The sequence below is a fragment of the Ipomoea triloba genome, chromosome 11, assembly GCF_003576645.1.
Source record: "Ipomoea triloba cultivar NCNSP0323 chromosome 11, ASM357664v1".
In the NCBI taxonomy this organism is placed as follows: Eukaryota; Viridiplantae; Streptophyta; class Magnoliopsida; order Solanales; family Convolvulaceae; genus Ipomoea; species Ipomoea triloba.
This window is the reverse complement of record NC_044926.1, coordinates 21,265,743-21,290,470: the sequence shown is the minus strand read 5'-3', so window position 1 is coordinate 21,290,470 and position 24,728 is coordinate 21,265,743. Positions and strand designations below refer to the sequence as shown.

The window sequence follows — 24,728 nt, the reverse complement described above, 5'->3', positions numbered from 1 at the left end:
TTGGTTCTAGTTCGTTGGTGATCGATTGTCGATGATGGGAACACCTGTGGGTCGCAAGCGCGCAAACGTTGCATCAATTAAGTGTTTTTGTAGTGTAGTTTAGTTTGTATGTTTTGTGCATGAGTAATGGGTTGCAGTCGCATATATGTTGAGTGAATGTCAACGATGGGTAATGTGTGTCTGTGTTGTTAATGGATTCCAGTATATACTGTGTATGTTGTTGATGGAATCCAGCTATGTTATTGTAAAGTGTGCATTATAAAAAGCAGATTTCATGGTAGTATAGTGTGCTTCGTATGTTAGTGTTATGCTTTTACTATGAATGTGGTCCTCTTGTTGTAGATGCTTTGACAAACTGTCTGGAATGGGACCTTGTGTCATTACTTTTGCAGTTGATTTTTAGCACATGGGGTCTACTAGCTTAAATCTGGATATGAAATTGTTATTATTTATTTGCATAATATCCATTGGGCTTTGTTAAAGTAGCTTTAAAGTATGTTTGTATTGACTATGTGCCTATTAACTTGTTTTAAAACCAGGTAGTCAAAGTAGTTACACATTCACCCTTAAATTAAGGCATGGTGGCAGGATAGAGATAGGTAACCCACCTAGGTATGTGGGAGGTAGTGTAAAGTGTTTTGATGACATGGATTCTGATGAATGGGGTATCATGACTTTAAGGGAGAAGGTTCAACATTTGGGATATAAGAAAGAAGATAGTTTGAGGTGTTTTAATAACACTGATAATGGGTTGGAAGAGCTAGTTGTAGACTTGGATACTTGGAACTTGGTGAACTATGGTTTAAGGCCTAAGGTACTTGAAATATGGGTTATCATAGGGGTAATAGGGGAAGATGAACATGTTAATGAAGGAGAGGATAGTGGAGATGAATCTGATTGGGAAAATGAAGAATCTGCTGAGCATATAGGAGATGAGCTAGAGGAGTTTGAAGGCAGTGATTATGAGATTGACCAATGGTTAGTTGATGACCAAGATTTTGACAAGTACACACAGAAGATGTTGAGTATGCAGGTGATGGTGTTGTGGAAAAGGGTGAACAATCAACTGAAAAACATAGGCCTTTTGATGAGGAGGTGAATTTATTTGATGATGGTCCTATTGCAAATAATGACATAGAGATTGAAATCAGCAACTTGGGAGACTCTGTAAGCCCCCCCCCTCCTCCAGATTTGCCTTCTCCATTATGACTTGGTAAATCTTTTCTAACTAAAGGTGAATTCAAAGATGCTGTGAAGACATATGCTGTCCAGTTTGGTAAAGAGCTGAAATTTAAGAAAAATGACAAGATTAGATGTGTGGCTATATGTACCCAAGATGCATGTAAGTGGCAGGTTACTTGTAGGAGGGATAATGATGAGGCCTTTTGGAGGATGACTGATTTTAATGATGTGCATGAAAATTGCCCATGGGTGAATGATAACAAGTTGATCACATCAACATTAGTTGCAAAGAGGTGGAAAAATCAGATTTCTGGAAATAGCAATTGGAAGATGAGTGAATTTAGGGAGAAGGTGTGCACTGATGAGCATCATTCTTTGAGTATAAGGCAAGCATACAAGGCTCTTAACATTGCAAAGCAGGAAATCAAGGGTGAACTTGAAGACAATTTTAATAGAATTTGAAGCTACGTTGCTGAGGTGGAAAAAACCAACCTAAGGACCACTTGTAGGGTAAAGTTAACAGATCTTCAGTATGAAGGAGGTAAGAAAAGATTCCTAAGAATGTATATATGTTGGGAGGCTTGTAAAGAGGGGTTCAAGTATTGCAGGCCACTTGTAGGTGTTGATGGATGTCATATTAAAGATAAAGCCGATGGAATGATGCTTACTGCCATTGGAATGGATGCTAATGAAGGTATATATCCTATTGCATATGCTTTAGTTGAAGGAGAAAATACACAGTCTTGGTCTTGGTTTTTACATCTTTTGTGTAGGGACCTTCAAATTGATTATGTGTCTCAACAGTATTACACCTTCATGTCTGATAAGCAGAAGGACCTTATTCCAGCTTTTCAAGAAGTACTAGCAATGGTTAAGCATAGGTTTTGTGTTAGGCATTTACATTCAAACATGAAGGTAGCTGGGTTTGGAGGCATGCCTATTAAAGATGCTCTATGGAAAGCAGCTAGGGCCACAACTGTAACAACATTTACACAGGCCATGAGGGAATTAAAAGCAATAGATGCTGGAGCCTTTGCCTGGTTGGGTGATAAACATCCTTCTGAATGGTCTAGGTCTCACTTCTCCACTGAGGTTAAATCTGATGTCCTAGTGAATAATATATGTGAATGTTTCAATGCCATGATTCTGGATGCAAGGGACTCCCCACTTCTTCATTGCCTTGAGATAGTCAGAAAACAGATTATGATTAGGCTGTTTGAGTGTAGGAAGCAGGCACAGAAATGGACAGGGAAAATTTGTCCAAATATTGTTAAGAAACTGTCGGTATTTGAGAAACAAGCTGGAGGGTATTGGGGATACCAAAGTACTGAAGTTCTATTTGAAGTTAGGGATGCTTATGACCAACATCAAGTTGACATTGAAGCAAAGACATGTTCATGCAAGAAGTAGGATCTGACTGGAATACCATGCAGGCATGTTATATGTGCTTTGTGGTTGAAATATGGAAAGGCTCCACTACATGACTTTGTGCATCCATGCTATACAATTGAGACTTATTTGAAGGCATACTCGGGTGATATCCATCCAATGTTAGGGCCTCATGAGTGGCCAGAGACAAATAAGGAGCCTCCATTACCACCTCTTTTTACTACAAAGATTGGAAGACCTAGGAAGATGAGGAAAAAATCTGCAGGTGAATTGACAAAAAATGGAATTCATATGTCTAGAAGCAATGTCAGCCTACATTGTTCAATATGCAAACAGAGAGGGCATAACATTCGAAGGTGTCCTCAAGTAATTTTTTTTTGTTCTTCTGTGTTTTATTTTGTAATCTCTGTGTCTAAATAATTCTTTGTTGTTGACTGAAACATTTATAGAGAAGAGGTGTTGAAGTGCAACCTGAAGTGGCAAGAGCAGGGGAACAACTTGAAGTTGCAAGGGAAGATGAACAAGCTGAAGTTGAAGTGCTAACACAACCTGAAGTTGAAGTGCCAACACAACCTGAAACTGAGGTGCAAGGGCAACCTGAAACTGAGATGCAAGGGCAAGGGCAACCTGAAATTGAAGTGCAAAGGCACCCTGAAATTGAAGTGCAAAGGGAAATGACAGAGGTTGAAGTTTATGCAGAAGCTGATAATGCAAATGTTGATGCAGAAGAAATGAGATTAGAATGGAACTCCCAGCTGGCAGTGGAATGGGAAATTCCAGGTTCTAACTTCTTATTCCATTTTAAATGCTAACATGTCAAGTTCTGATTCCTTTTTAAATGCTAACATGTGTTTTTTTTTAAAATATAGTTGATCCTTTGAATGATGTTGGAGACAGTATAAAGCCTTTATTTGATGATGCAGGATTTGATGGCATGACAAATGATACCAATCAGGATTAAAGGCAACATGATGGAAAGAAAAAAAGAAAACTTTCAACTAAGGTTAACAAAGGAAAACTACCTCAATCTGTACTAGAGTCAAATCCATCAAATGCAAAAGGGAAGAAGACTTTGGGACTGCCCAGATTAAGGAACTACATGCTAAGGTCAAAAAGTGTGGTTAAGTCCAAATTTGGTGGAAAGAAGTCTGCACCAATTAATATAGATTAGATTTCAAATGCTAGGATTTTTTGTGGTTTGGAATACCATGTAGACAAACTATTTGTGTTTTGGATGTATGTATGACAAAGTAATTGTCTGTTGGATGCATGGTTGACAAACTTATGGTCATTTGGATGTATGGATGACAATTGGTCTCTTTGATATATGGAAACAATTGCCTTTTTGTCATGTTTAGTTATGGTCTTTTGGATGTATGGATGACAATTGGTCTCTTTGTCATGTTTAGTTATTTCAATGTGGATGGCAATGTGTAAGGAAAAGATTTTCATTTTGCATTAAGCAGATTGTAGCATTCTAAGTACAAGATTGATAAAAACAATGAATTTCATTCCACTATTAAAACACAATTTCAAACAAGGATCAACGACTTCATTCAACCATTACAATAGATTGGTAATTACATAGCAAGCCTTACAACCATAGTTGTATAGATTACTAATACCACAGGAAACCTTACAACCATTCATATTCTAAGCTAGAGGAACCCTTGCAACCACAGGACATTGAACCTTAAAATTACAGAAAATAACTATTGCCACCAAAACAAACAAAATAGTCAGTATTCTAAAACAACCCTTTGAAATGGAACTCTTCACATTTGAATTATGAAACATGGCAGTAGGAGGAGTCTCTCTTAACTCTGATTGTAGTCTTTCAATTTGTTCCTCATTTCGATTTATTCTCCTCAATAGCCCAGGAATAATTTGCTTTGATCTTGAACACATTGGCGGGTCATACCATCTCACAAATCCACACCCACCAGCACCCCTTCCCTGTAGACAACCGTTCTCAGTATCCAAAAAAAATAAATTTAATAACTAATAAACCCTTACTTGATTATCATAGGCACAATCCCAATATCTTCTACCGGGATTTTCATTCATCCATGAAGTTCGGACCTTCAACCTATGCCCACAGTGACAATGACATACGGATCTTGCCTCACCATAGTGAAATCTTGAATCGCTATTACTCCCCTCACTGCTTGTATACATAGGCTGACAGACTGAATTCTTGAAGCTTGAAGCTTACAACAATGGCGGACGAATATCGCGACCTTACTCAAGGAAGGTAAAAGGCAGAAGATTAGGGTTCATTTTAATATACGTAGGTCGGAATGGCGCGACCATACTGAAGTACCGCTTTTACCCTTCGACTTCACGGCTGAATTAGACGGAGGACGAAATCGGGTAACTTTTTCATAGTTGAGGACGTAATTTGGTAAGAATGGTAGTCGAGGACCAAATCGGTAGTTTCGCTATAGTCGAGGGACCAAATTGGTTATTAACTCAAAAAAGAATAAGAGAAAGAAATGAAAATGAAATGAGTGAATTTCTTTTTTGGTTATACTATTATTGGCGTTTTTCCAATTTTAGTCCGCTTTAGTTATTTTTGCCACATTGAGTCCACATTTATTAGACGTGTTCCGCTTTTGGTCCATCGTTAAGTTTCCCGTCTAATGGCCATTTGAGGCAGGGCTACTTTCGTCTTTACACTCTAATCTCCTCTCTTTTAAGCTATTATCATCCCTCTTTGAAGCACATTGTACACGAAAGTCAGTATAGGCCATGTATTCCCATCAAGAGAGTTTGAATTCTTCTAGTTCTTTGAAGCGCTACGTGTATGGTGAATGGGTTTCAATTGAACAATGTTAATGTCGGCAAGAAATGGTTTTGAAGACATCGTGGACAAATGAGAATCCGGGTAGGAGGTATTGGGAATGTTCAAGTTGTAAGGTTCATAATTTGTTTATTTAGTTTAGAAATGTATGTAATGGGTCAATGTTTATAATTGTGCAGTTTGCAATTTCGCAATTTGAAGTTTAATTTTTCCAATTTTCAGGATGGATCATGTGGGTTTGTGAAGTGGTATGATCCCCCAATGTGCCCTAGGTCAAACAGGATAATACCCGGGCTCCTGAAGAGAATTAACAAAAATGAAGAAGTAATTGTCAAAAATGAAGAAGAAATTGCGAAGTTAAAAGCCAAGTTGAAAAGTTCGTGAACAAGAGAAGAAATGAAGGATAAACATAGGGGTAGAAAATGTGCAAGCATGATGGTTGTTGTACTTCTTATTGTAGTGTTAATGTGTTGTTTGGCTATAGGGAAGAATGAGAGCTATGGTGTACCTATGCTCCCATAATTTATTTGTAGTTATTGTTTGGTTTGAGTGGCAATAAAACTTTCTTGTGTGTTATTCGTAATGGTTAGACAGAGCTATGTTTGGTTTGAGTTAAATTCCATTTGTGTGTTAATGACCAAACCAAAAACAGTTAGCATTATGACCAAAACCAGTTAGCATTATGACCAAAACAGTTACCATTATGACCAAAAAAACATTCATTACTGCCTTTATGACCAAAAAAACATTCATTACATGATGACTACCACTTTGCTAACAACACCAAAACATCAAGCTAACAGTTCACTAATCCATAGCAAAATAGCAAAAGCTATAGCAATGTTAATACATTAAAACATCAAGCTACTACATGCATTTCAATCAATGTTAACAGTAGTGTCAATGGTGTTGGTGAATCTTGACTTGACAGTGTTCCTTGTTCCATATCTTCTGCGAAGTTGAACACTAGAAATCTTGGTGGCTTTGGTCACTTTTGGAGCAGATTGTGTCACTTGTTGGCCAATTTCTGCCTAAGTGTTGTCAAAGTCCATTTGTGGTTGAGTAATTGTGGTTTCTTCTTGTTGAACACCCACTTCAACATCAGGAACACTGTCAAACATAGCAGCTACCTCCACAGCTTCAGTCTAAAAATCATAGGTAATATCCTCCTCTAAAGCAACTTATGTTTCTCTTGCAGTGTCAGTGTGAGGCATTCCAGTGTTAGTTAGCTCAGCAGGCATTCCAGCATGGTCATTTTGCAGGCTCAGCAGTTGGCTTCCTTATCCTTTTTCTGGTATCAAGCTAGTTGACAAGCAGAATGGATTAGTGGATGACATGACTAATTACTGATAAATTACATCAATAATGAACTTTTTTACCTTTCTTGCTCTGGCATTAGGGTCAATTGCAGCCTCATTTTGAGTAGCAGTGTGCTGCCTAACTTTCCTTTTTCTAGGATTAAGCTAGGTGACAAGAATATGAAAACCAATTAATTTATAGTTACACTATAATGTAATAAACAACAGCATTTTAATTAGCATAAAATACAGCAACAATACCTTTGTGTTTCTGGCAGTAGGATCAGTAGGGCATGTTCTTGCATTATGGCCTGCCTTGTTGCATTTCTTGCAATGTTTGACAATCAAACTACGGTTCAAATGTACTCCATCATTGGTCATTTCAGGTGCATACATTTTTCTCAATTTGTTGGGTCTACCAAGCTTCCTTGTGTATAGTGGGGGTAGTGGGGGTTGCTTGCTTGACTTAGGCCATTCTTTTGGTCCAGCAATTGGTTTAATCCTTCCTTCATAAGTATTCAAGTAACTATTAATTGAGTAATAGTTATTGATATAATGATGCAGAGTGGCACCACCTTTACCATGCTTAATCCATATGGCACACACCCCTTGTTTACATGGTATTCCTGTTAAGTCCCAAACCCTACAACTACAAGCCCCCCTTAACAAATCTACACTATGATGCTCTAAACTCCCATTGACTGCCATACAGCTTACCTCAAACAAATGCTCATCACTTTGAGTCCCTATACAGCTAGCAGCAGCATGCTCAATTACAGAAATTTTTTTCATGATTGTAGGGCAGAAAGGTCCCTTCCATTTCTGTGCCTTTGGTATACTCTCAGGAATACATCCTAAGGAATCTAGGCTTGCCTTCATACAACAAATCAGCTAGCTTTACATGGCATGATGCTTTGGGGTTTGTGTTTTCAATCTCCAAGCAATACTCCCAAATTTTGTTGAAAAAGTCAATAGCTTCTCCTTCAATTACAGCCTTGGCTTTTGTTATTGCCCTCCATGCTTGCTTTCTAGTTATGTCACATTTGTCATCAACTTTCACCTTCTCTCTAAACTGTGTAGTTGACCAGTCTGTGCGGTGCCCAATTTCTTTCATCCATCTCTTCGCAATTCTTGATGATTTCACCATGGAGTTTTGATACACCCAACCACACCCATCATGTTCTTCATGAAAACTAACTATTCTCCAAGACATGGCATTTTTAACTTTCCATATATTAATCTTGAAAGTGCAACCAGGTTGTCTACATCTTACACACATCCTAAGTTTGTCATTCCTCATAAACTTTAATTCCTTCACAGTATTCAAACCATAATTATACACAGCATCCTTAAGCTCATCCTTTGTTACAAAAGTTAAGCCAACACAGTAGTTAGGACACTTCATCTCACTCTTTGCCCTAAACACTGGCCACTTAAAGTTTTCATCCCCATCACTATCCTTCCCACTGTCTTCATCAGACAAATTCAGTCCATCATTCCCAGCATTCACAGACCTAGTCCCATCCTTCATAGCCCTAGTCTCATCCTTCACATTCCCAGTCCCATCCTTCACAGCTCCAGTCCCATCCTTCCCAATATTCTGCCATGATGATTCAACAGCCCCAATCCCTGCAAACTCTACATTTGGATCTACATTAGGGATGGCAATTTCAATCCGCCCCGCGGATAATCACCTGAATCCACCCCGTATGGATCGGGTTTTTTTGGGTGATAGTGGGTGGTGGATCAGGGGTGGATCTTAAAAATGTAAACCCGCGGTGGGTCGGGTTGGATTCGGGTTTTATGTACAAAACCCGCCTAGCACCCGACCCGACCCACCATGTGTGTATACATATATATAATAGTAAAATAAGTAGTACTAGTATATAGTTAATTATAAAAGTTTCAATAATTTTAGGTAACTTTTTAGTATTTTTATATCTAAACTACTAAATTTATTTTTTAAATTAACAACTTAGTTATTATATTATAATATTTCTATTGTTTTATGTTTTAGTATAAGTAATGAATTTTATTGTTTAATTATCTCTAAGTAATTTTGATACTCAGTATTATTTTTTGAAAAAAAAAATAAATTGATAAGTGGTGGGTACCCGTAGTGGACACCCGCACCCGGTAGGGGTGAGGATGGATTCTAAAAAAGTCCACCCGATGCGGGTTGGGGGTGGGGGTGGGTGGAGAAAATGAAAGGTGGGTCGGGTGATGGATGTAGCCCTTCCCGACCCACACCCGACCCATTGCCATCCCTAATCTACATGATCATCATACTCTAAGTCATCATTTCTCCCACTATCCTCATTGTACTCAAAACCATCAAACTCTTCATCACCTTCAGACTAACACTGCTCTTGCCCTTCAACTAGAGTTTCACCATCACCAACCCCCTCACCTATCACCCAAACCTCAATCTGTTTGGGAAACTGCCCACTATCAAAAATTGCCAAACAATCGCTATCACTTTGTAATTCAAATAAGACTCCACTAGTAGGTGTGAAGTATTTAAATTTATCTGACATGTTATATCCTAGTTCCTCAACTGTTTCCCTTAAAGTTATCATTCCCCACAAATCAATATCCATATTATAACAATCAATACTCCCTCCAGCATATCCTATTCGATTCTTTTCTAGGCAACCTCTATGTCTTAACTTTCAGACTAAAAGTATCTGCATTTTTTCCATACACAAAAAGAAAACAATGAAAAATAAACAACCTTTATACCAACAAAAAACAACACAATGTGGTCCCCAAAACATTAATTTATATACATTTTCCAGAATATGTGGTCCCCTGTTAATAATTGTGTATATAATTCGAATTGGATAAACTAACACATCTACCCCACAGAACATGTGGTCCCCAGAACATAAACTAAAACATTTACCCAGATTCGAATTGCATGTGGTACCCAGAAATTAAATCAGTAAAGCATAAAACACCTAAAAGGTGTGTACAAGCCTTTGCAGACAACAAAGGACAATGACACAAAGCACAATACATAAATGACTACCACATGTTTTACCTAGGTTACTTTATTGAGTATATAAGCGCAAAACTCAGAATACATAGTAGCAAACATACAGAAATTTGATTTACCTAAGTTTTTGTTGTCCATCTTCCTTGATTCCTCCTCTCGTTTACCCATATTAGAATTCGCCGATTTTGGTGAGATTTGCTTGGATGTTTTGATGCTTCGAACAGACGGTTTCGATGCTTCGATCCATCAAAATTGCTCTAAATCAGATTCGCTATTAGGTTTAGGTTTTACTTATCTCATTTCCTTAGTCAAACATAGTCTCGGAGTTAAGGTTGAAAGGGTAAATAGAGGAGACCAAAGTAAAAAGACGAAAGTAGCCCTGCGTTAAACGGCCATTAGACGGGAAACTTAACGATGGACCAAAAGTGGAACACGTCTAATAAATGTGGACTCAATGTGGCAAAAATAACTAAAGCGGACTAAAATTGGAAAATCGCCAATAACAGTAGGACCAAAAAAGGAATTCACTCAAATAAAATTTTAAAAAAGAATGCCAAGTCATTTTCAATGTCAACATGCAACCTGCTAGATGGGGTGTTAACCTACTATCAGGTGAAATTGAACACATTTGGAGTGTTGAGTGGCTTAACTGCACTTTTTTTGTTCAATGGCCAAATTTCACTTTCACATTTCGTTCAATGACAAATTTGAACCTTATTCCAATAATTTATAAAGATTAAGTCTTTATTTAAAAAATTAAAACAATTTTTAACAAATTTTTAAAAATTAAATAAAAAAAATGCACAGGCGCCTAAGTCAATCGCCACCTAGGTGTCCTAAGCGCTCCACGAATATCTGAGGACCATCTATCGATTTTTTCAACCATGATGCTATGATGAACTAATTATACTACAATTTCAACAATATAATATAAGGAAAACTATAATTTATACCTCTCACAAATATGCAAATTATCAATGTCAACCCTGAATTATTAGTGGTGTAAATGTTGCACCTCAATTTTCAAAACCTGGCATATATTGCCCCTCCTCTGAATTATTAGTGATGTAAATATTATTATCCACGTTTTTCCTATTTGAAAACCATATTTTTTTCCTCCATTTTCTTTCACCATTTGTTCTCCTCCCGCCGACAACAATCTTTCTCCTTTTTCCTATTAGGGGAAGGGTAATATATGTCACGTTTTAGAAATTGGAGAACAATATTTACATCACTAATAATTAAGAGGTGACATTAATAATTAACATATTTGTAAGACACATAAATTACAATTTTTCCTATAACATACTTGAGCTTGTTTAAGAAAGATGGGGAGATTCATGGGACTCCACAAACTGTTTCCTTTCACGTTCACCCTCAATCTCTTCTATTCTCCGCAACACTTGACCCATTGTTGGTCTTCTCTCCGGCTGCGTATCGGTGCACTGCAAAGCCAAGTCCGTGAGCTTCAACATCTCATCGTACCCTTCCTTGTCCGCAAGTATTTCCAAGTCAAGAATATCGGTAGACCAATCATTGTTCACAACCTCCTTAACCCAATCCGTCAAATCACCATCGTCGGCGTTTCCCGGCGAGGCCTGCAGGGCGCTGGGGCTCTTCCCCGTGATCACCTCCAGAAGAACAATGCCGAAGCAGTACACATCCGCCTTGCCGCTCAGCTTCTTGCCTTGGTAGAACTCCGGTGATCTTGCCACGGCTAGTCTTGCCGAGGATTCCCGCGATGGGAGAAGGGGCAGTAGGCCGTAATCTGCGAGCTTGGGTTGGTAAGCTTGGCGATGGTTGTTGTCTCTATGTAGGATTAATATGTTGGAGGAGGCGATGTTGCCGTGGGGCGCCTTGTGGGATGGTAAGGAGTGATGCAGATAAGCGAGTCCCTTGGCTATGTCCTTTACAATGGATAATCTTACTTCCCAATTTATTGGAACTCTCCCAATTCCTCTGTTATCTGTATCCATAAAGTAAGCAAAAGTAAGTTGTTATATATGTATATATAGTTAAGGAAAATTGTAGTTTTTTTTAATACGGCACTCTATTACAATGTAGTATCTGAAAAATGTAGTTTTAATCTTTGTGTTATAGCAATATGTATGTGTAATTTTCTTTCATAATTAATATAGAGTAACAATAGTACAAGTTTATATTTAATATTTGTAGTGATATTAGTTGGTTGATTTAGTCTAGCAATCTATACACTAGACTATGGTCCATAAAGCTATTGGACCATAGACCAACCAAAACGGTGTCATTTCTTTTACTGAAAAGAAAATGACATTTGTTAACTTTTGTTGTGCGCCCATGTTTTTTTTTTTGTGATGTTGTAATGAAACTACAGTGTGTATAAAATTAAACTGAATAGCAGGTAGCACATATTGAGTGTATATTGTTAAATGAAATTGTAGTTGAATTAGAAAAATACTTTAATGGTGCTGTGGAAGAGTAGGGCAGCTGGTCAAAAAATGCGCCAGTCAAACACTGAGGGAAGACACAAGCTATGTAAGCAGTCTGTCGATAGCATGGAAGGGTGTGATTAGCTGCTCTAGCAAGGATACAGTTGGTCTACCCCCACAGTAGACTACCTCACTGAGCAATTGCCCCTTGGCGTCGAGGGGCTGGTTGGACAGACTTTTGGTCACTACTTTCTTGCATCCTCGACTTCGAGATGCCACAAGAAAGTGGGGACTAGATGTTGGGGGTGGTAATCGTGATCGGGCGGCCAGTTGGTTCATAGTCTCCAAACCAGTCGAACCACTGGCCCCGGTCCTCAGGGCCTCTGTTGAGTCGCCTCTGTAGGGACTGGCTGCCAAGATTTATAGATCTAGGCCTAAGATAAGTGACCCGTCACAAGTTTTGGCCTTAGGAAATCGTTGCCTAATCGCTTACTTTTCTATTTTAGTTTTAGGAAGATTATTAGTATTGATTGTGAGGCACGATTCTAGGAATCTTGGTCTTTCACTTTCTTGTAATAAATTCTTGTATAAATACCCTTTCTTAATGAAGAGGGGTATACGATTCTCAGTTTCTTTAACGCATTTGTCATAAAGATGATCTTTCTCCCATTTATTTCGCTAATTATGAATAGTAGTGGTGGCTCACCGTTGACTACCCGTTAGTAAAAAAACCATCAAATAGAATCATCAACTGGTGGCTAACTCAATCACCTCATCTCTGGTGACAACGTCTCAATGGATCTTCGATTGTGGGATTTCCCATCACGCGATGTCTAGTATCTCTGCATTTCATAGATTTATAGATTATGAGGGGCCTAATGAAATAAGCATAAGAGATGTCTGATTTATAGATTATGGGGGGCCTGATGAAATAAGCATGGGAGATGTCGATTGAATTCTTTCCTACACATTTTTTTATTAAGCATCTATTCACAAGCACATCACTTCTGTAGGGGGGGGAGAACGTCTAGAGATGTCTACTATGCTCCTACTGTCTTGTGTCCACAAATAACTGTTACAATTCAATCTTCTATATCGACTTGGTATCACTGGTTTGGTTACCCATCCAACAACACTCTCAAGAAGTTGGTAAATCTTTATAAGTTAGGTTTTAGATCTTTGGTTATTAATGATTATAATTACTCTTCTTGTAACATCAATAAGAGTTATAAGTTGTCTTTTTCAAAAAATTCTTTGTCTAGTTCCAAACCTTTATATGATGGATCTCAGCGTTGCACTATGCTTACTTCTTAATAGGTCACCTATTCTGTGACTACTATAAGTCAAGCACACTTAACCACATAGTTCTTTGGCTATCTGGTTGTCATATCCTACTTAAAACTAATTGGTGATAAGTAGGTGAACATTAACCATTTAACCACATCCCTCTATGGCAAGCCACAACGCCACGTCTCGAATCGAGCAGGGGTTGAACTCGGCCGACGCCCAACAATCTCCCTCCTAGCACCTACCACAACCTTTGAACACCAAGCTCAGTTGTGCAGCATGCCTGACTTGGTCCTTAGCCTCCACGCCCATCATCCCCCTCTTAAGATTGGATTTGGCCTGACCTATGCCCACATCCCATCTGGGATTGGACTCGGCTTTCACCTTGCAATTGACTTGAACCCGTGACCTCGATTGTGATACCAATTGATGGATCTCAATATTGCACTATTCTTACTTCCTAGTAGGTCACCCATCCTATGACTACGTAAGTTAAGCATGCTTAACCACAGAGTTCTTTAGCTATGTGGTTGTCATATCCTACTTAAAATCAATTGGTGATAAGTAGGTGGACATTAACCATTTAACCACATCCCTTGATGGCAAGCCACAACGTCACATCTCGAATCGAGAAGGGATTGAACTCGGCCAACCTAGCCGGCGCCCAACATTATAACTTATTTATACTTATGTATGGAGTACTTTAGAGAAGTCTATTGATGGTTACTTCTATTATGTTATATTTATCAATTTCTTTGCCAAAAACACTTGTACCCTCAGTTCAAAGCCTAGTTAAAAAACTCTTTAGTTAGACTATTGTTTCTCATCTTTTCTAACAATGGTGGTGAATTTGTCAAACTAATTCCAATGCTTAATTCTTTTGGAGTATTAATGGATCTCAGCACTACACTATGCTTACTTCACGGTGGGTTACCCATCCTATGACTGTTGTAAGTTAAGCACGCTTAATCACAGTGTTCTTTGACTATCTGGTTGTCATGTCTTACTTAAAACCAATTGGTGATCGATAAGTAGGTGGACATTAACTATTTAACCACACCCTCCATGGTAAGCCACAACGCCACGTCTCGAATCGAACATGGACTAAACTCGGCCAACCCGACTGATGCCCAATAAGTATCACAATTCACATTGCCACAACATACTCCCAAATACAATGGAACTGTTAAACATCGTCATCGCCACATTGTCAAAATGTGTCTTGGCCATATGTAGTACAAATAGTAGCATCCCATGTAGAAATGTGTCTTGGTCGTACTCCCAAATACAATGGGACTGTTAAACTATTCAAATTCATTAAAATAGTTTTCCTTCAAAGGAAATTTTCCATCTAATAAATAGTTCATCTTTTACGCACATGATAATCCAATTCTACCTGTTCAGGATTCATGTATTCTCGTCTTAGGATGACTTGAATATAGCATCAATTTAACATGGCTCAACTAACAATCCAAATCACTCCCTTACTTCTACTCCCAATTCTTTTTATTTTAATCTCTCGTCATCTTTGTCAACGTCAAACTCTAGCTCTTTGTCTCAACCATTGCCACTCTTCATAGAGGCTTTTGGACTACCTATACCACCAAGACAATCTACTTGTCTTCGTAAACCAAGCCTAAAATACTATGGGGACAAGTTTGTCAACTAAACTACCATGCACCTATTGTCGATCTCCCTAGAACCCACCAATATTGCACAAGGGGTTGAAGGATCCTCTTGGACTGATGCCATAGATAGTGAGTTTGCTGCATTGCAACAAAATCAGACATGTTCCAAGAGATGGTAAAAGTCATATAGGTTGCAAATAGATTTATCGTATCAAACAAAAGTTGGATGACATAGTAGATCGTTACAAGGAACACCTAGTAGCAAAAGGTTGTTTGTAGGAGTCAAGTCGATATTATTTTGAGACATTTAGTCCCGTCATGAAGCTATTCATCATTCGAATCATTCTCATAATACCTTTTAGTCGCAAGTGGTCAATTTGTCAATTAGATGTAAACAATGCTTTTTTACATGGTACTTTATATGAAGATGTCTATATGGAACAACCACTCGGGTATTATGATGCCCAATATCAATCCTTTGGTAGTAAGTTACGCAAAACATTGTATGACCTCAAATAGGCACCATGTGCTTGGTATTTGGAGTAGTCAGATTTTTTTATTCTTTTAATTGTAATTTGGAGCAAGTTTTACTCACTCTAGGGTGGATATATCTCTATTTAACTATGCTTCAAAGGGAGTTATGGCTTACTTCCTGAGTTCCTGGTTAATGTTGATGACATAATCCTCATTGAAAGTAATTTCAAATTTCTAGATGCATGTGTTATTACTTTGGCCAACAGGTCTTCTATTAAAGTTATTGGTTCTCTTCATCACTTTTTTAGAGTTAAGGTAATGCCTACTGATTTTGTTTTGTTTCTCTCTCAAGGGCGTTATTGGCATATATACTCACTCGATTCATGATAGAAGGTGCGAAAGAGGTGTTCACGTATATGGCTTCAGATTCCCTATTATAAACTAGTGAATCTAATCGTGTAAATGATGCAACAGGTTATCGTCAATTAATTGGGCTTTTGTAGTGTTTTCTCATAACAAGGTAGGATGTAGCTTATGTTGTAAATAAGTTGGCACAATTCAAGCATGCGTCAAATGAGGAACATTGGCAGGCTGCAAAACATGTTCTTTGGTACTTAAAGGAGGTACCTTTCATCAAGACTTATTGTTAAAGTTTGATGCTCCTTTAGCATTGACTACCTTTTCCATTTCGATCAATTAGGGTAGTTTACGAGATAAAGGTCATTTTACTATTGCCTATGTAGTTTATCTTGGAAATCACGCTATTTATTGGAAGTTTGTTTATCATAAAAAATCTCTAGGTCCTCGACGGAGGCTGAATATCAAGCCTTAGCACAAGGTGCTTCTAAGCATGTTTGGATTCAGAACCTACTACGTGAGGTTGGTATTCGCCTAGCACAACCACCATCTTTGTTGTGTGATAATCTCAGGGCAACTTACATTTGTAAGAATATGGTCTTTCACTCAAGGATGGAGCATCTTATCTTAGATTTTTTTTTTGTATGTGATATGGTTGTAGAGGGGTCTCTATCTATTCGTCATGTCAATACACTTGATCAAGATGTTAATTTGTTGCCTAAATTACCACCTCTGTATGTTCGTCATCAAGTGGTTGATGTATTTCCTAAACTACTAAGTCGTGTTCTTTTTCATCATTGTTCTGTTCATCATGTCTCTACATTTTGAGAGAGTGGTTAATGTGTTGCCTAAACTGCCCCCGCTATATGTTCGTCACTACCCCCTCTATATGTTCCTCATCAAGTAGTTGATGCATTGCCTAAACTGCTAATTCGTGTTCTTTGGTTCCTCCATCTTGTGGGAAGAATGTTAAGAATTACTATTTGTACCATTTCAGCATTTTAGGTCCAAGATTGATGTAACTCACGGTTCCTCCATCTTGTAGGGACATAAAGAAATAAAAATTCGCCATGGACTCATTTTCACTACTTTTAGGGGGGATGGGGTACCTACCCAACTCCTCCAATCCCTAAGGGGCACAAGGTCCGACTTCGCGTACCAACCCCGACGGAAGAGCCTCGGGTTGAAAGGCTATCGTACGTACCCTAAGGGGGCACGAGGTCCAACCTCGCGTGTACCAACCCCAACGGAAGAGCTTAACGGCCCGGTGTCTAAGGGCTCGAAACAAAGGGCTATCGTACGCTAAGGGGGCACGAGGTCCGACCTCATTAGCTACCCAACGGAAGAATTTTGTTTTACCGAGAGTTTCATACATAATGCTTTCTTGAAAAAAATAAGAGTTTTGGGGCATTTCGAGAATTGAACTCGAGACCTCTTGCACCCTAAGCAAGAATCATACCACTAGACCAAATGCCCTTATTGGTAGGACTTTGCAAAAAAAGTAAAATCAAACAAAGACTACCCCAATTCCAAATATCTTTTGCCTTGTTGTGTATAGTCAGTAGTCACGGTGAAAAAGGAAAATCACACAAAAGTTAGTACCCAATTATCCATAAAGGGCATTTGTGGGGCATGTTAAGAATTAATATTTGTACCATTTCAGCATTTTAGGTTCAAGATTGATGTAACTGACGGTTCCTCCATCTTGTGGGGACATGTTAAGAATTAATATTTGTATTGATATTAGTCTATTGTTGACTTCTCTTCTCCCAAATACTGCTTAATGAACCAGTGAGCTAAGTCCATGTAGGCAGTATATTGTTGTTCTTTTGACAAAAGGTGGAATTGCCCACCCAGGCATCCTCACACATCGGCTCGATAGTTTATGGAGGGGTAAACCATTGTGACTCAACTGATCAATAGAGGCTAGACTTTTGCTCACTACGCACAATGAGCCTCACTCATTTTGAGTGGTTGCTCTCACACTACTACTGATAAGACTATCCTTAATCTCTTATGACAAATTTCATCTCTATGACCAGTTGGACAACATATTTTTGTTCTTGTTTTGATGGGAGGAGGTTTAATTTTTTTGGGCAAAGTTCTATTTTCAGATTGGTTTACTTGGACAAAAACTTAAATAACACCAAGCAAGTTCCTATTAAACATTGGATATAATCTTCGTGGATGATTTAGTGGATTTTGAATGGAAAAGAGAGCAAATTTTTTTGCATTTAGGGTATTCAAATTGTAATGTGAGAATTAAAAAATTTAATAATTTAAAGAAGTACTAATAGTATTCAAAAGATACTAATTTACCATGATTTACATCCTCTCATATGCTTTGTCGGGCCGAGACGTGGGGGGACGCCCTTGGGTTAGGAATTCAACCTTTTGGGAGAAGATACTAATTTACCCTCAATTAAAATTCATTCTAGAAACAGCTTTGGAAAATCTAAAATAATGATATCAATCAGAACAATGACGACTAAACACATGGATCTTTCTATTTATAGTAATGATATCTGTCAAAACAAAGACTAAAATTAACCACATTAGTGGTTTTTTGGTAGTCTTTTGCAAGAAAAAACTTAAAGATGATTTTTTCTTTCTTTTTTACTGATGTGGGGTGATTTTTTTGGACTTTTACTCTTGCAAGTTCAATTTTTTTGTGGGACCCAATGTTGACAAAAATGGAAAAAAGTTATCACCTGGGCGCGCGTTTGTTGCATATCTGGGCCCAGAAATGTTTAATTTTTATTTTTTTATTAGATTTTTGTGTTTTTTTTTGTTCTTTCCTTTTTTTTTTTTTTCTACTTCCCTCTCCCTTTTCTTTCCTAGTGTCAATGCAAAAACCCAACAAAATCCTTAACTATGAAGTTGCCCTAAATATGTCACCTTGGTGACTAATTATGGGTAATATATACTATTCAGGGCCGGATTTTAAGGCATGCAAGATATGCAACAACGCAGGGCTCCAAAATTTTGGGGCCTCTAGTTCAACCCTGACCCAATAGTTAGTATATGTATTTGTGATTATATTGGCTCAAAATTAAGTTTTCATGACTGATCTAAATTCTACTACGTATTATTAAAAAAAAAAAATACTACTCCGTAATATTCACGCGATTACTTTTCTAGTTTTTTTCAATTCGCAATTTATAGTTTATTTATACTTTGATAGGGTCTCACTTATTTACCAGCACAGGACCACGCAAATCAAAAAACCGACCTTGATAATATTGAAACCCTATATTAATTAGAGACGAGAATTACATATGCCTTATAATTCAGAGACCAAAACTTCACTTTTCTATATAGGCATGGGAAACAACATTAAAGAAAATGTTGAATAAAGAAGTGAGCGTACCGTGCAACAGCTGGTGCAAGCTTCCGTGGGGGATGTATTCATATATAATCAGCTTTTCATCTCTAGAATAGTAAAACGAGATGATCTCCACAAGGTTTTCATGCTTCAAATTCCCCAGTAATTGCATCTGCTGGATGAATTCCTTCTTACTCGTAGAGTTGATTTGCCTGAGCCTCTTCACCGCCACAACACTCCCGCCTTCCAGCGTCGCTTTGTACGTCGTGCTGAGCTTCCCCTTCCCCAGAACTTCTGCAGAAGCTCTCAATAAATCGTCCAGATCAAAACCACCTGTTATGCCCTCCTTGTTGAAGAACTCCAGCTCCACTCTTCTCTCTGGGTCTTCTGGGCCACGAGACCAGGGACTCCTCCTTTCAGTATGCTCCGTTGGAACCCTCTCTGTGTGTATAATTAGGAATCACTAAATTAATGCCCGCACAATCTTAACAAACAAGTTCAGTAAACTTTATTTAGCAGAAGAGACCAAGCTTCGAACCTTGACAATGACAGTGTGATATTATGTTCAAAGTAAACAGATTCCTTGTATAGACCTACATTTACATCCTCCCAAATACTGTCTATTTACAAACCAATGGTTTTACTATTAATTTATTAATTATATATAAATAAAGAAGTAAATATGTGTATATAAAATACTAACATGGTGAGATAAGTGAAGATTTTAACAGAATTTATGTATATAATTTTTACTTTACTAGACTCGCCACCTATTATCACCAAAAATAAAAAAATGTTTCATGCTAGACAAATTTGGGTATATACCCCCACAAGTCATGTTGAAACTGTCACCCCTACCACTAGAGCAACAATTGTTATATCATAGACCAAGGTCCACCCTATATTGTAAACCTTAGTCCAAAAATATGTATATGCAATTAACATATTACGTGTCTTCCTTTTAATAAACTATGTAAGAGGATGATATGTCTATATATCAATAGTTAATATATTATGTATCTTCAATTTATTTACTGACACATAATCAGTAGTTAATATATTGTGTATCTTCAATTCAGTTACATACACATAATCTATTAATGCATACACATAATATGTTAAGTGCAAAAATATAACCTAGGGAAAATTTTAATTTTTGCCCTCACAAATATGTCAATTATAAATGCGACCCCTGAATTATTAGTGGTGTAAATGTTGCCCATCAATTTTCAAAACGTGACATATATTGTCACTCTCCTAATAGGAAGAAGTAGAAACATTGTTGTCACGAAAGGAGAACAAATGAAGAAATTAAAGAAAATGAAGGAAAAAAAACGTGGTTTTCAAACAGAGAAAACAATGACTAACCATATTAACACTAATAATTTAAGGAGAGGCCGGGACAATATATATCACGTTTTAAAAATTGAGATATAATATTTATACCATTAATAATTCAAGTGTGACATTGATAATTGACTTAGTGAGGGACATAAATTACAATTTGTCCATATTAATAGTAGTAACTCTCCCAAATATATGGGACTATGGGAGCATATATACATACCTTTTTGTTCACTTTGTTCTTTTTTTCTGAGGGTCCTTCTATAGCAACACCAGAAGAGAACAAGCATGATGGAGAGAGTGAGTAGAGCACCACCAGCACCTGCTATCAAAGCAATACTCCACACCTCAACACCTTTCTTCTTCTTCTTCATTGTAGGCGGCGGCGGAGAAGGTAGCGGTGGCGGCAGCGGCGGAGGAATCCGGCAAGGTCTGTCCAGAGGCTTTCCACACAGACCCGGATTATCACCAAACGAACTCTCCGAAAACCTCTGCAGGGCAGCGGTTTCCGGGATCTTCCCTTCCAGGCGGTTTCCCGACACGTTGAAACCAATCAAACTTGTCTGATCGAAAGGCGGGATTGAACCCTGAAGACCATTGCGGTCAAGCCCCAACTTTTTGAGATTCGGGATATGAATATATCCCAGCGGGATAGAACCCGAAAACCGGTTTTGCGAGAGGAACAGGAACTGGAGGTGGGATAGGGAGGAGAGATTGGGGAGAGGGCCGAATATAGAGTTGTTGGTGAGGTCGAGCTTACTCAAGAGAGTTAAGTTTTGCAGGAAAGAGACGGGAAGGGAACCTGTGAGGTTAATCCCTGGGAGAACAAGGCGCGTAACGTGCCAATCGGAGCAGGCAATTCCAGGCCAATTGCTGCTATTCCCCTGGCAGGGCGGGCCTGTCCATTTGGAATGCAAATTGGCATTGGATTGAAGCCCATCCCTGAGTTGCAACAGAGCGTTTCTTTCTTCTGGGTAAATCTCTGAGGCTGCCAAAACCATCACAGCCATGAAAACAACGCCAAACACCTCACCACTGGTCTTTGCCATCACTGTACTATCCTCTCTTTTTTTTGGGTGCGACCCAGGGCCAAAACCGTAGGACACAGTAGTTAACCCCTTACTAGATTGTAGGCACCTCTATTAGATGGAACAGTTGACCTGAAAATTTAAAACTACCCCATACCCCAAACCAAGGATCAAAGTCCCTTCTACTTAACCATACCCTCCAGATTATCACTGTACTATACTGATGATATTTTTGGTGAACTAATTACATCTGAGAATTGCAGGGTGGCCTGGGGTGGGAAAATCTTGATGATTGATGTGGATTTGATTGTGGAATTGTTGGCATATGATGATGATATAGCGTTTGTTGAATAATTTAGATAGATGGAATTATTTAAGACAGCTTTGACGTAGTAGGCAAGGCACAAGGCTAGGCCATCGAGGAGGTAGAGATTCCGAGACGTGGACGGGGACGTGATAGCGGCTACGCCCAACTATTTTAATTTGTTTGTTTAATCAATGTATGTACTCCCTCTCCCCTGTTTCCATTTTACTCCGCACTTTACCATTCATTCCTAAAATCAACTCTTTGATCGATATTTTGTAATTACTTTTAAATTTGATTTTTTTGTGATATCGCATTTAAACATATTAGACAAAAGCAAAACTAAGTCACTGCTGTCTTAGCAAACATGACTGTGAACTATATTAACCTTTGAAAAGTTATACGGAAGGGCCTCTGGATCGAATTCAAGTGACAAAGTGGAGATGTCAACTTAAAAATTAATGTCAAGAAAGAACTCTCTAGAATTTCAAAGTATCTTTAAGTGTGCCTTAAACTCTTCAAGTGTGATTCAAAGGAATCAAGGAATCAGAGACGGAACCACCCTGGGGGCAGTGGGGGCAGCTGCCCCCACTCACCCCACCCCCACCCCCACCTCATATATAGCCTTTGTATGTATATATGTATATATAGTACATGTTTTATATATAGATATATAAAAGTAAAGTTTAATTGTTGATAAGCTTGCAGAGTTGGTAGGAGTGTTGTTTTGTATAGCAAATGGCGAGGGTTCGACTCCTTGATGTTGCATCGTCCGTAGCTTGTGTCCAGCTGCGTCCTTAGCCTTTTAATTGTATATTACATATATAGCTATTTCTTTTAAAGAAATAGCTATATATATATATTATTCTGCGTCCTTAGCCTTTTAATTGTATATTACATATATAGCTATTTCTTTTAAAGAAATAGCTATATATATATATATATATATATATATATATATATATATATTAATAATAAGATGTATAGTTTATAATGTGTTTTGTATTTTAATTATTTTATCAAATTAATTATGTTTTATAGGCTCTGTTAAAACAAAGCTTATAGCTTATTTTAAGCTAATAATAAGCTATAAACTCTGTTTGGTAATGTTCTTAAAATAAGTTAATAGTTTAAAATAAGAGCTTATTTTTTAACGCTATCTAAGGTAGCGTTTCAAAATAAGCTAGTAGCTTCCTATTTTTTTTTTTCATCTTTAACCTTATTATTTTAAAGAAATGACATCATTTATCCTTCCCAATTAAAACCTTTTTGGCTAAACCTTTTTTTACTTTTTCTCTTCAATATGTTTGATTGTAATTTTAATTTAACATTTGTGTTTGCTTCTTCGCTCCCCTCAAAAGAAATCCTGGATACGTCACTGCAAGGAATGAAAGGATGAGCTTTATTTATTGGGAAGAAAATGTAACTTCCACCCCATAACAAACTCCCTTAATATGTATCTAATAAATAAATAAAAAATACTAAGAGTTTTTTTTTTGAGTACTACTGACTCTGTTACAATGTAGTATTGATCTCACTCCCATCATCCATGTGAGAGTGTTAATCGGGACACCGGGTGCCACTTGACCACAAAATCTTTGGCATTAATTAATTAATTAATTCAATAACCCAAGATTAAAATTATTTGGACTAATTAAATGAATACAATTATCATAGCCCATTTAATTAAATTCACTCACGCAAATTATGCCGTGGATCCAGGTCCACCTTGCAAGGTGGACCTGGGTCCAATAAATTACTAAACATATAGTTCTGAAATGTGTGAATGTGGAGATTTCAAATTGTGAATATGGAGTATAGAATTTGTGAATGTATAGTTATGAATGTGTGAATCTGTAGTAGAGTTAACAATGTTCTAGCTGTCCTGTAATGTGTGAATGCGGAGTATAGAATTTGTGAATGTAGAGTTATGAATGTGTGAATCTGTAGTAGAGTTAATAGAGTTCTAGCAACTTGTAGCCCTGTAATGTGTGAATGTGGAGTTCCCAAGTTGAGAATATGGAGTATAGGACCTGTGAATATAAAGTTTTGAATGTGTGAATGCATAACAGTGGTAATATAGTTACTAAACATATAGCCCTGTAATGTGTGAATGTGAAATTCCCAAGTTGTGAATATGGAGTATAAGACCTGTGAATATAGAATTTTGAATGTGTGAATGCATAACAGTGGTAATATAGTTACTAAACATATAGCCATGTAATGTGTGAATGTTGAGTTTTCAAATTGTGAATGTGGAGTATAGGGTCTGTGAATATAGAGTTTGTGTTCTGTTGCGATGAGGAGCCGCCGTTAATTTTATTTTTTTTTAAATTGTGAAACAACGTCGTATTGGACCCAGGTCCACCTTGCAAGGTGGACCTGGGTCCAAAAACGACGCCGTTTTTTTTTTTACTAAGCATATTGGCCTGAAGTGTGGAACACAAACTCTACATTCACATACACTATACTCTACATTCACAATTTGTAAACTACACATTCACACATTACATGATTATATGTTTAGTAACTATATTACCACTATTATGCATTCACACATTCAAAACTCTATATTCACAGGTCCTATACTCCATATCCACAACTTGAGAACTCCACATTCACACATTACAGGGCTACAAGTTGCTAGAACTTCTTAACTCTATTACAGATTCACACATGCATAACTCTAAATTCACGATTTCTATACTCCATATTCACAATTTGAAACCTCCACATTCACACATTTCTGGGTAACTCTACATTCACACAATCATAAGTCTACATTCACGATTTCTATACTCTACATTCACACTTTGAAACCTCTACATTCACACTTTTTGGACAACTCTATATTCAGCAATATGTTTACTAATTTTTAATAATAAAAAAAAAAAAAAAAAAAA

General features: G+C 37.6%; 2 protein-coding genes and 1 non-coding gene across 3 annotated transcripts; 1 reads left to right on the top strand and 2 right to left on the bottom strand.

The window, feature by feature from the left end:
• The first annotated feature begins 1,743 nt into the window (after positions 1–1,743).
• LOC115996087 lies at positions 1,744–2,592 on the top strand. The gene has a single exon (XM_031235228.1). It carries the CDS (start codon positions 1,744–1,746, stop codon positions 2,590–2,592), a length of 849 nt encoding a protein of 282 aa, XP_031091088.1.
• Positions 2,593–10,989: 8,397 nt separating this feature from the next.
• On the bottom strand, positions 10,990–21,542 carry LOC115996086 (probable leucine-rich repeat receptor-like protein kinase At1g68400). Its single transcript, XM_031235227.1, has 3 exons — positions 20,717–21,542; positions 19,195–19,590; positions 10,990–11,636 (listed from the first exon to the last, which is right to left on the bottom strand). The coding sequence occupies exons 1-3, from the start codon at positions 21,540–21,542 to the stop codon at positions 10,990–10,992; spliced, it is 1,869 nt and encodes a 622-aa protein (XP_031091087.1).
• Positions 17,229–17,300, bottom strand: TRNAP-AGG. The gene has a single exon. It is a non-coding gene; the product is annotated as a tRNA-Pro (tRNA).
• Positions 21,543–24,728: the final 3,186 nt, after the last annotated feature.

Coding starts and splice junctions, on each gene's coding strand:
- LOC115996086 (XM_031235227.1), bottom strand. CDS start 21,542: ATGGCAAAGACCAGTGGTGAGGTGTTTGGCGTTGTTTTCATGGCTGTG. Junction 19,591..20,716: donor AGAACAAAGTGAACAAAAAG/GTATGTATATAT, acceptor TTATACACACAG/AGAGGGTTCCAACGGAGCAT. Junction 11,637..19,194: donor CTTGCACCAGCTGTTGCACG/GTACGCTCACTT, acceptor TTATGGATACAG/ATAACAGAGGAATTGGGAGA.
- LOC115996087 (XM_031235228.1), top strand. CDS start 1,744: ATGTATATATGTTGGGAGGCTTGTAAAGAGGGGTTCAAGTATTGCAGG.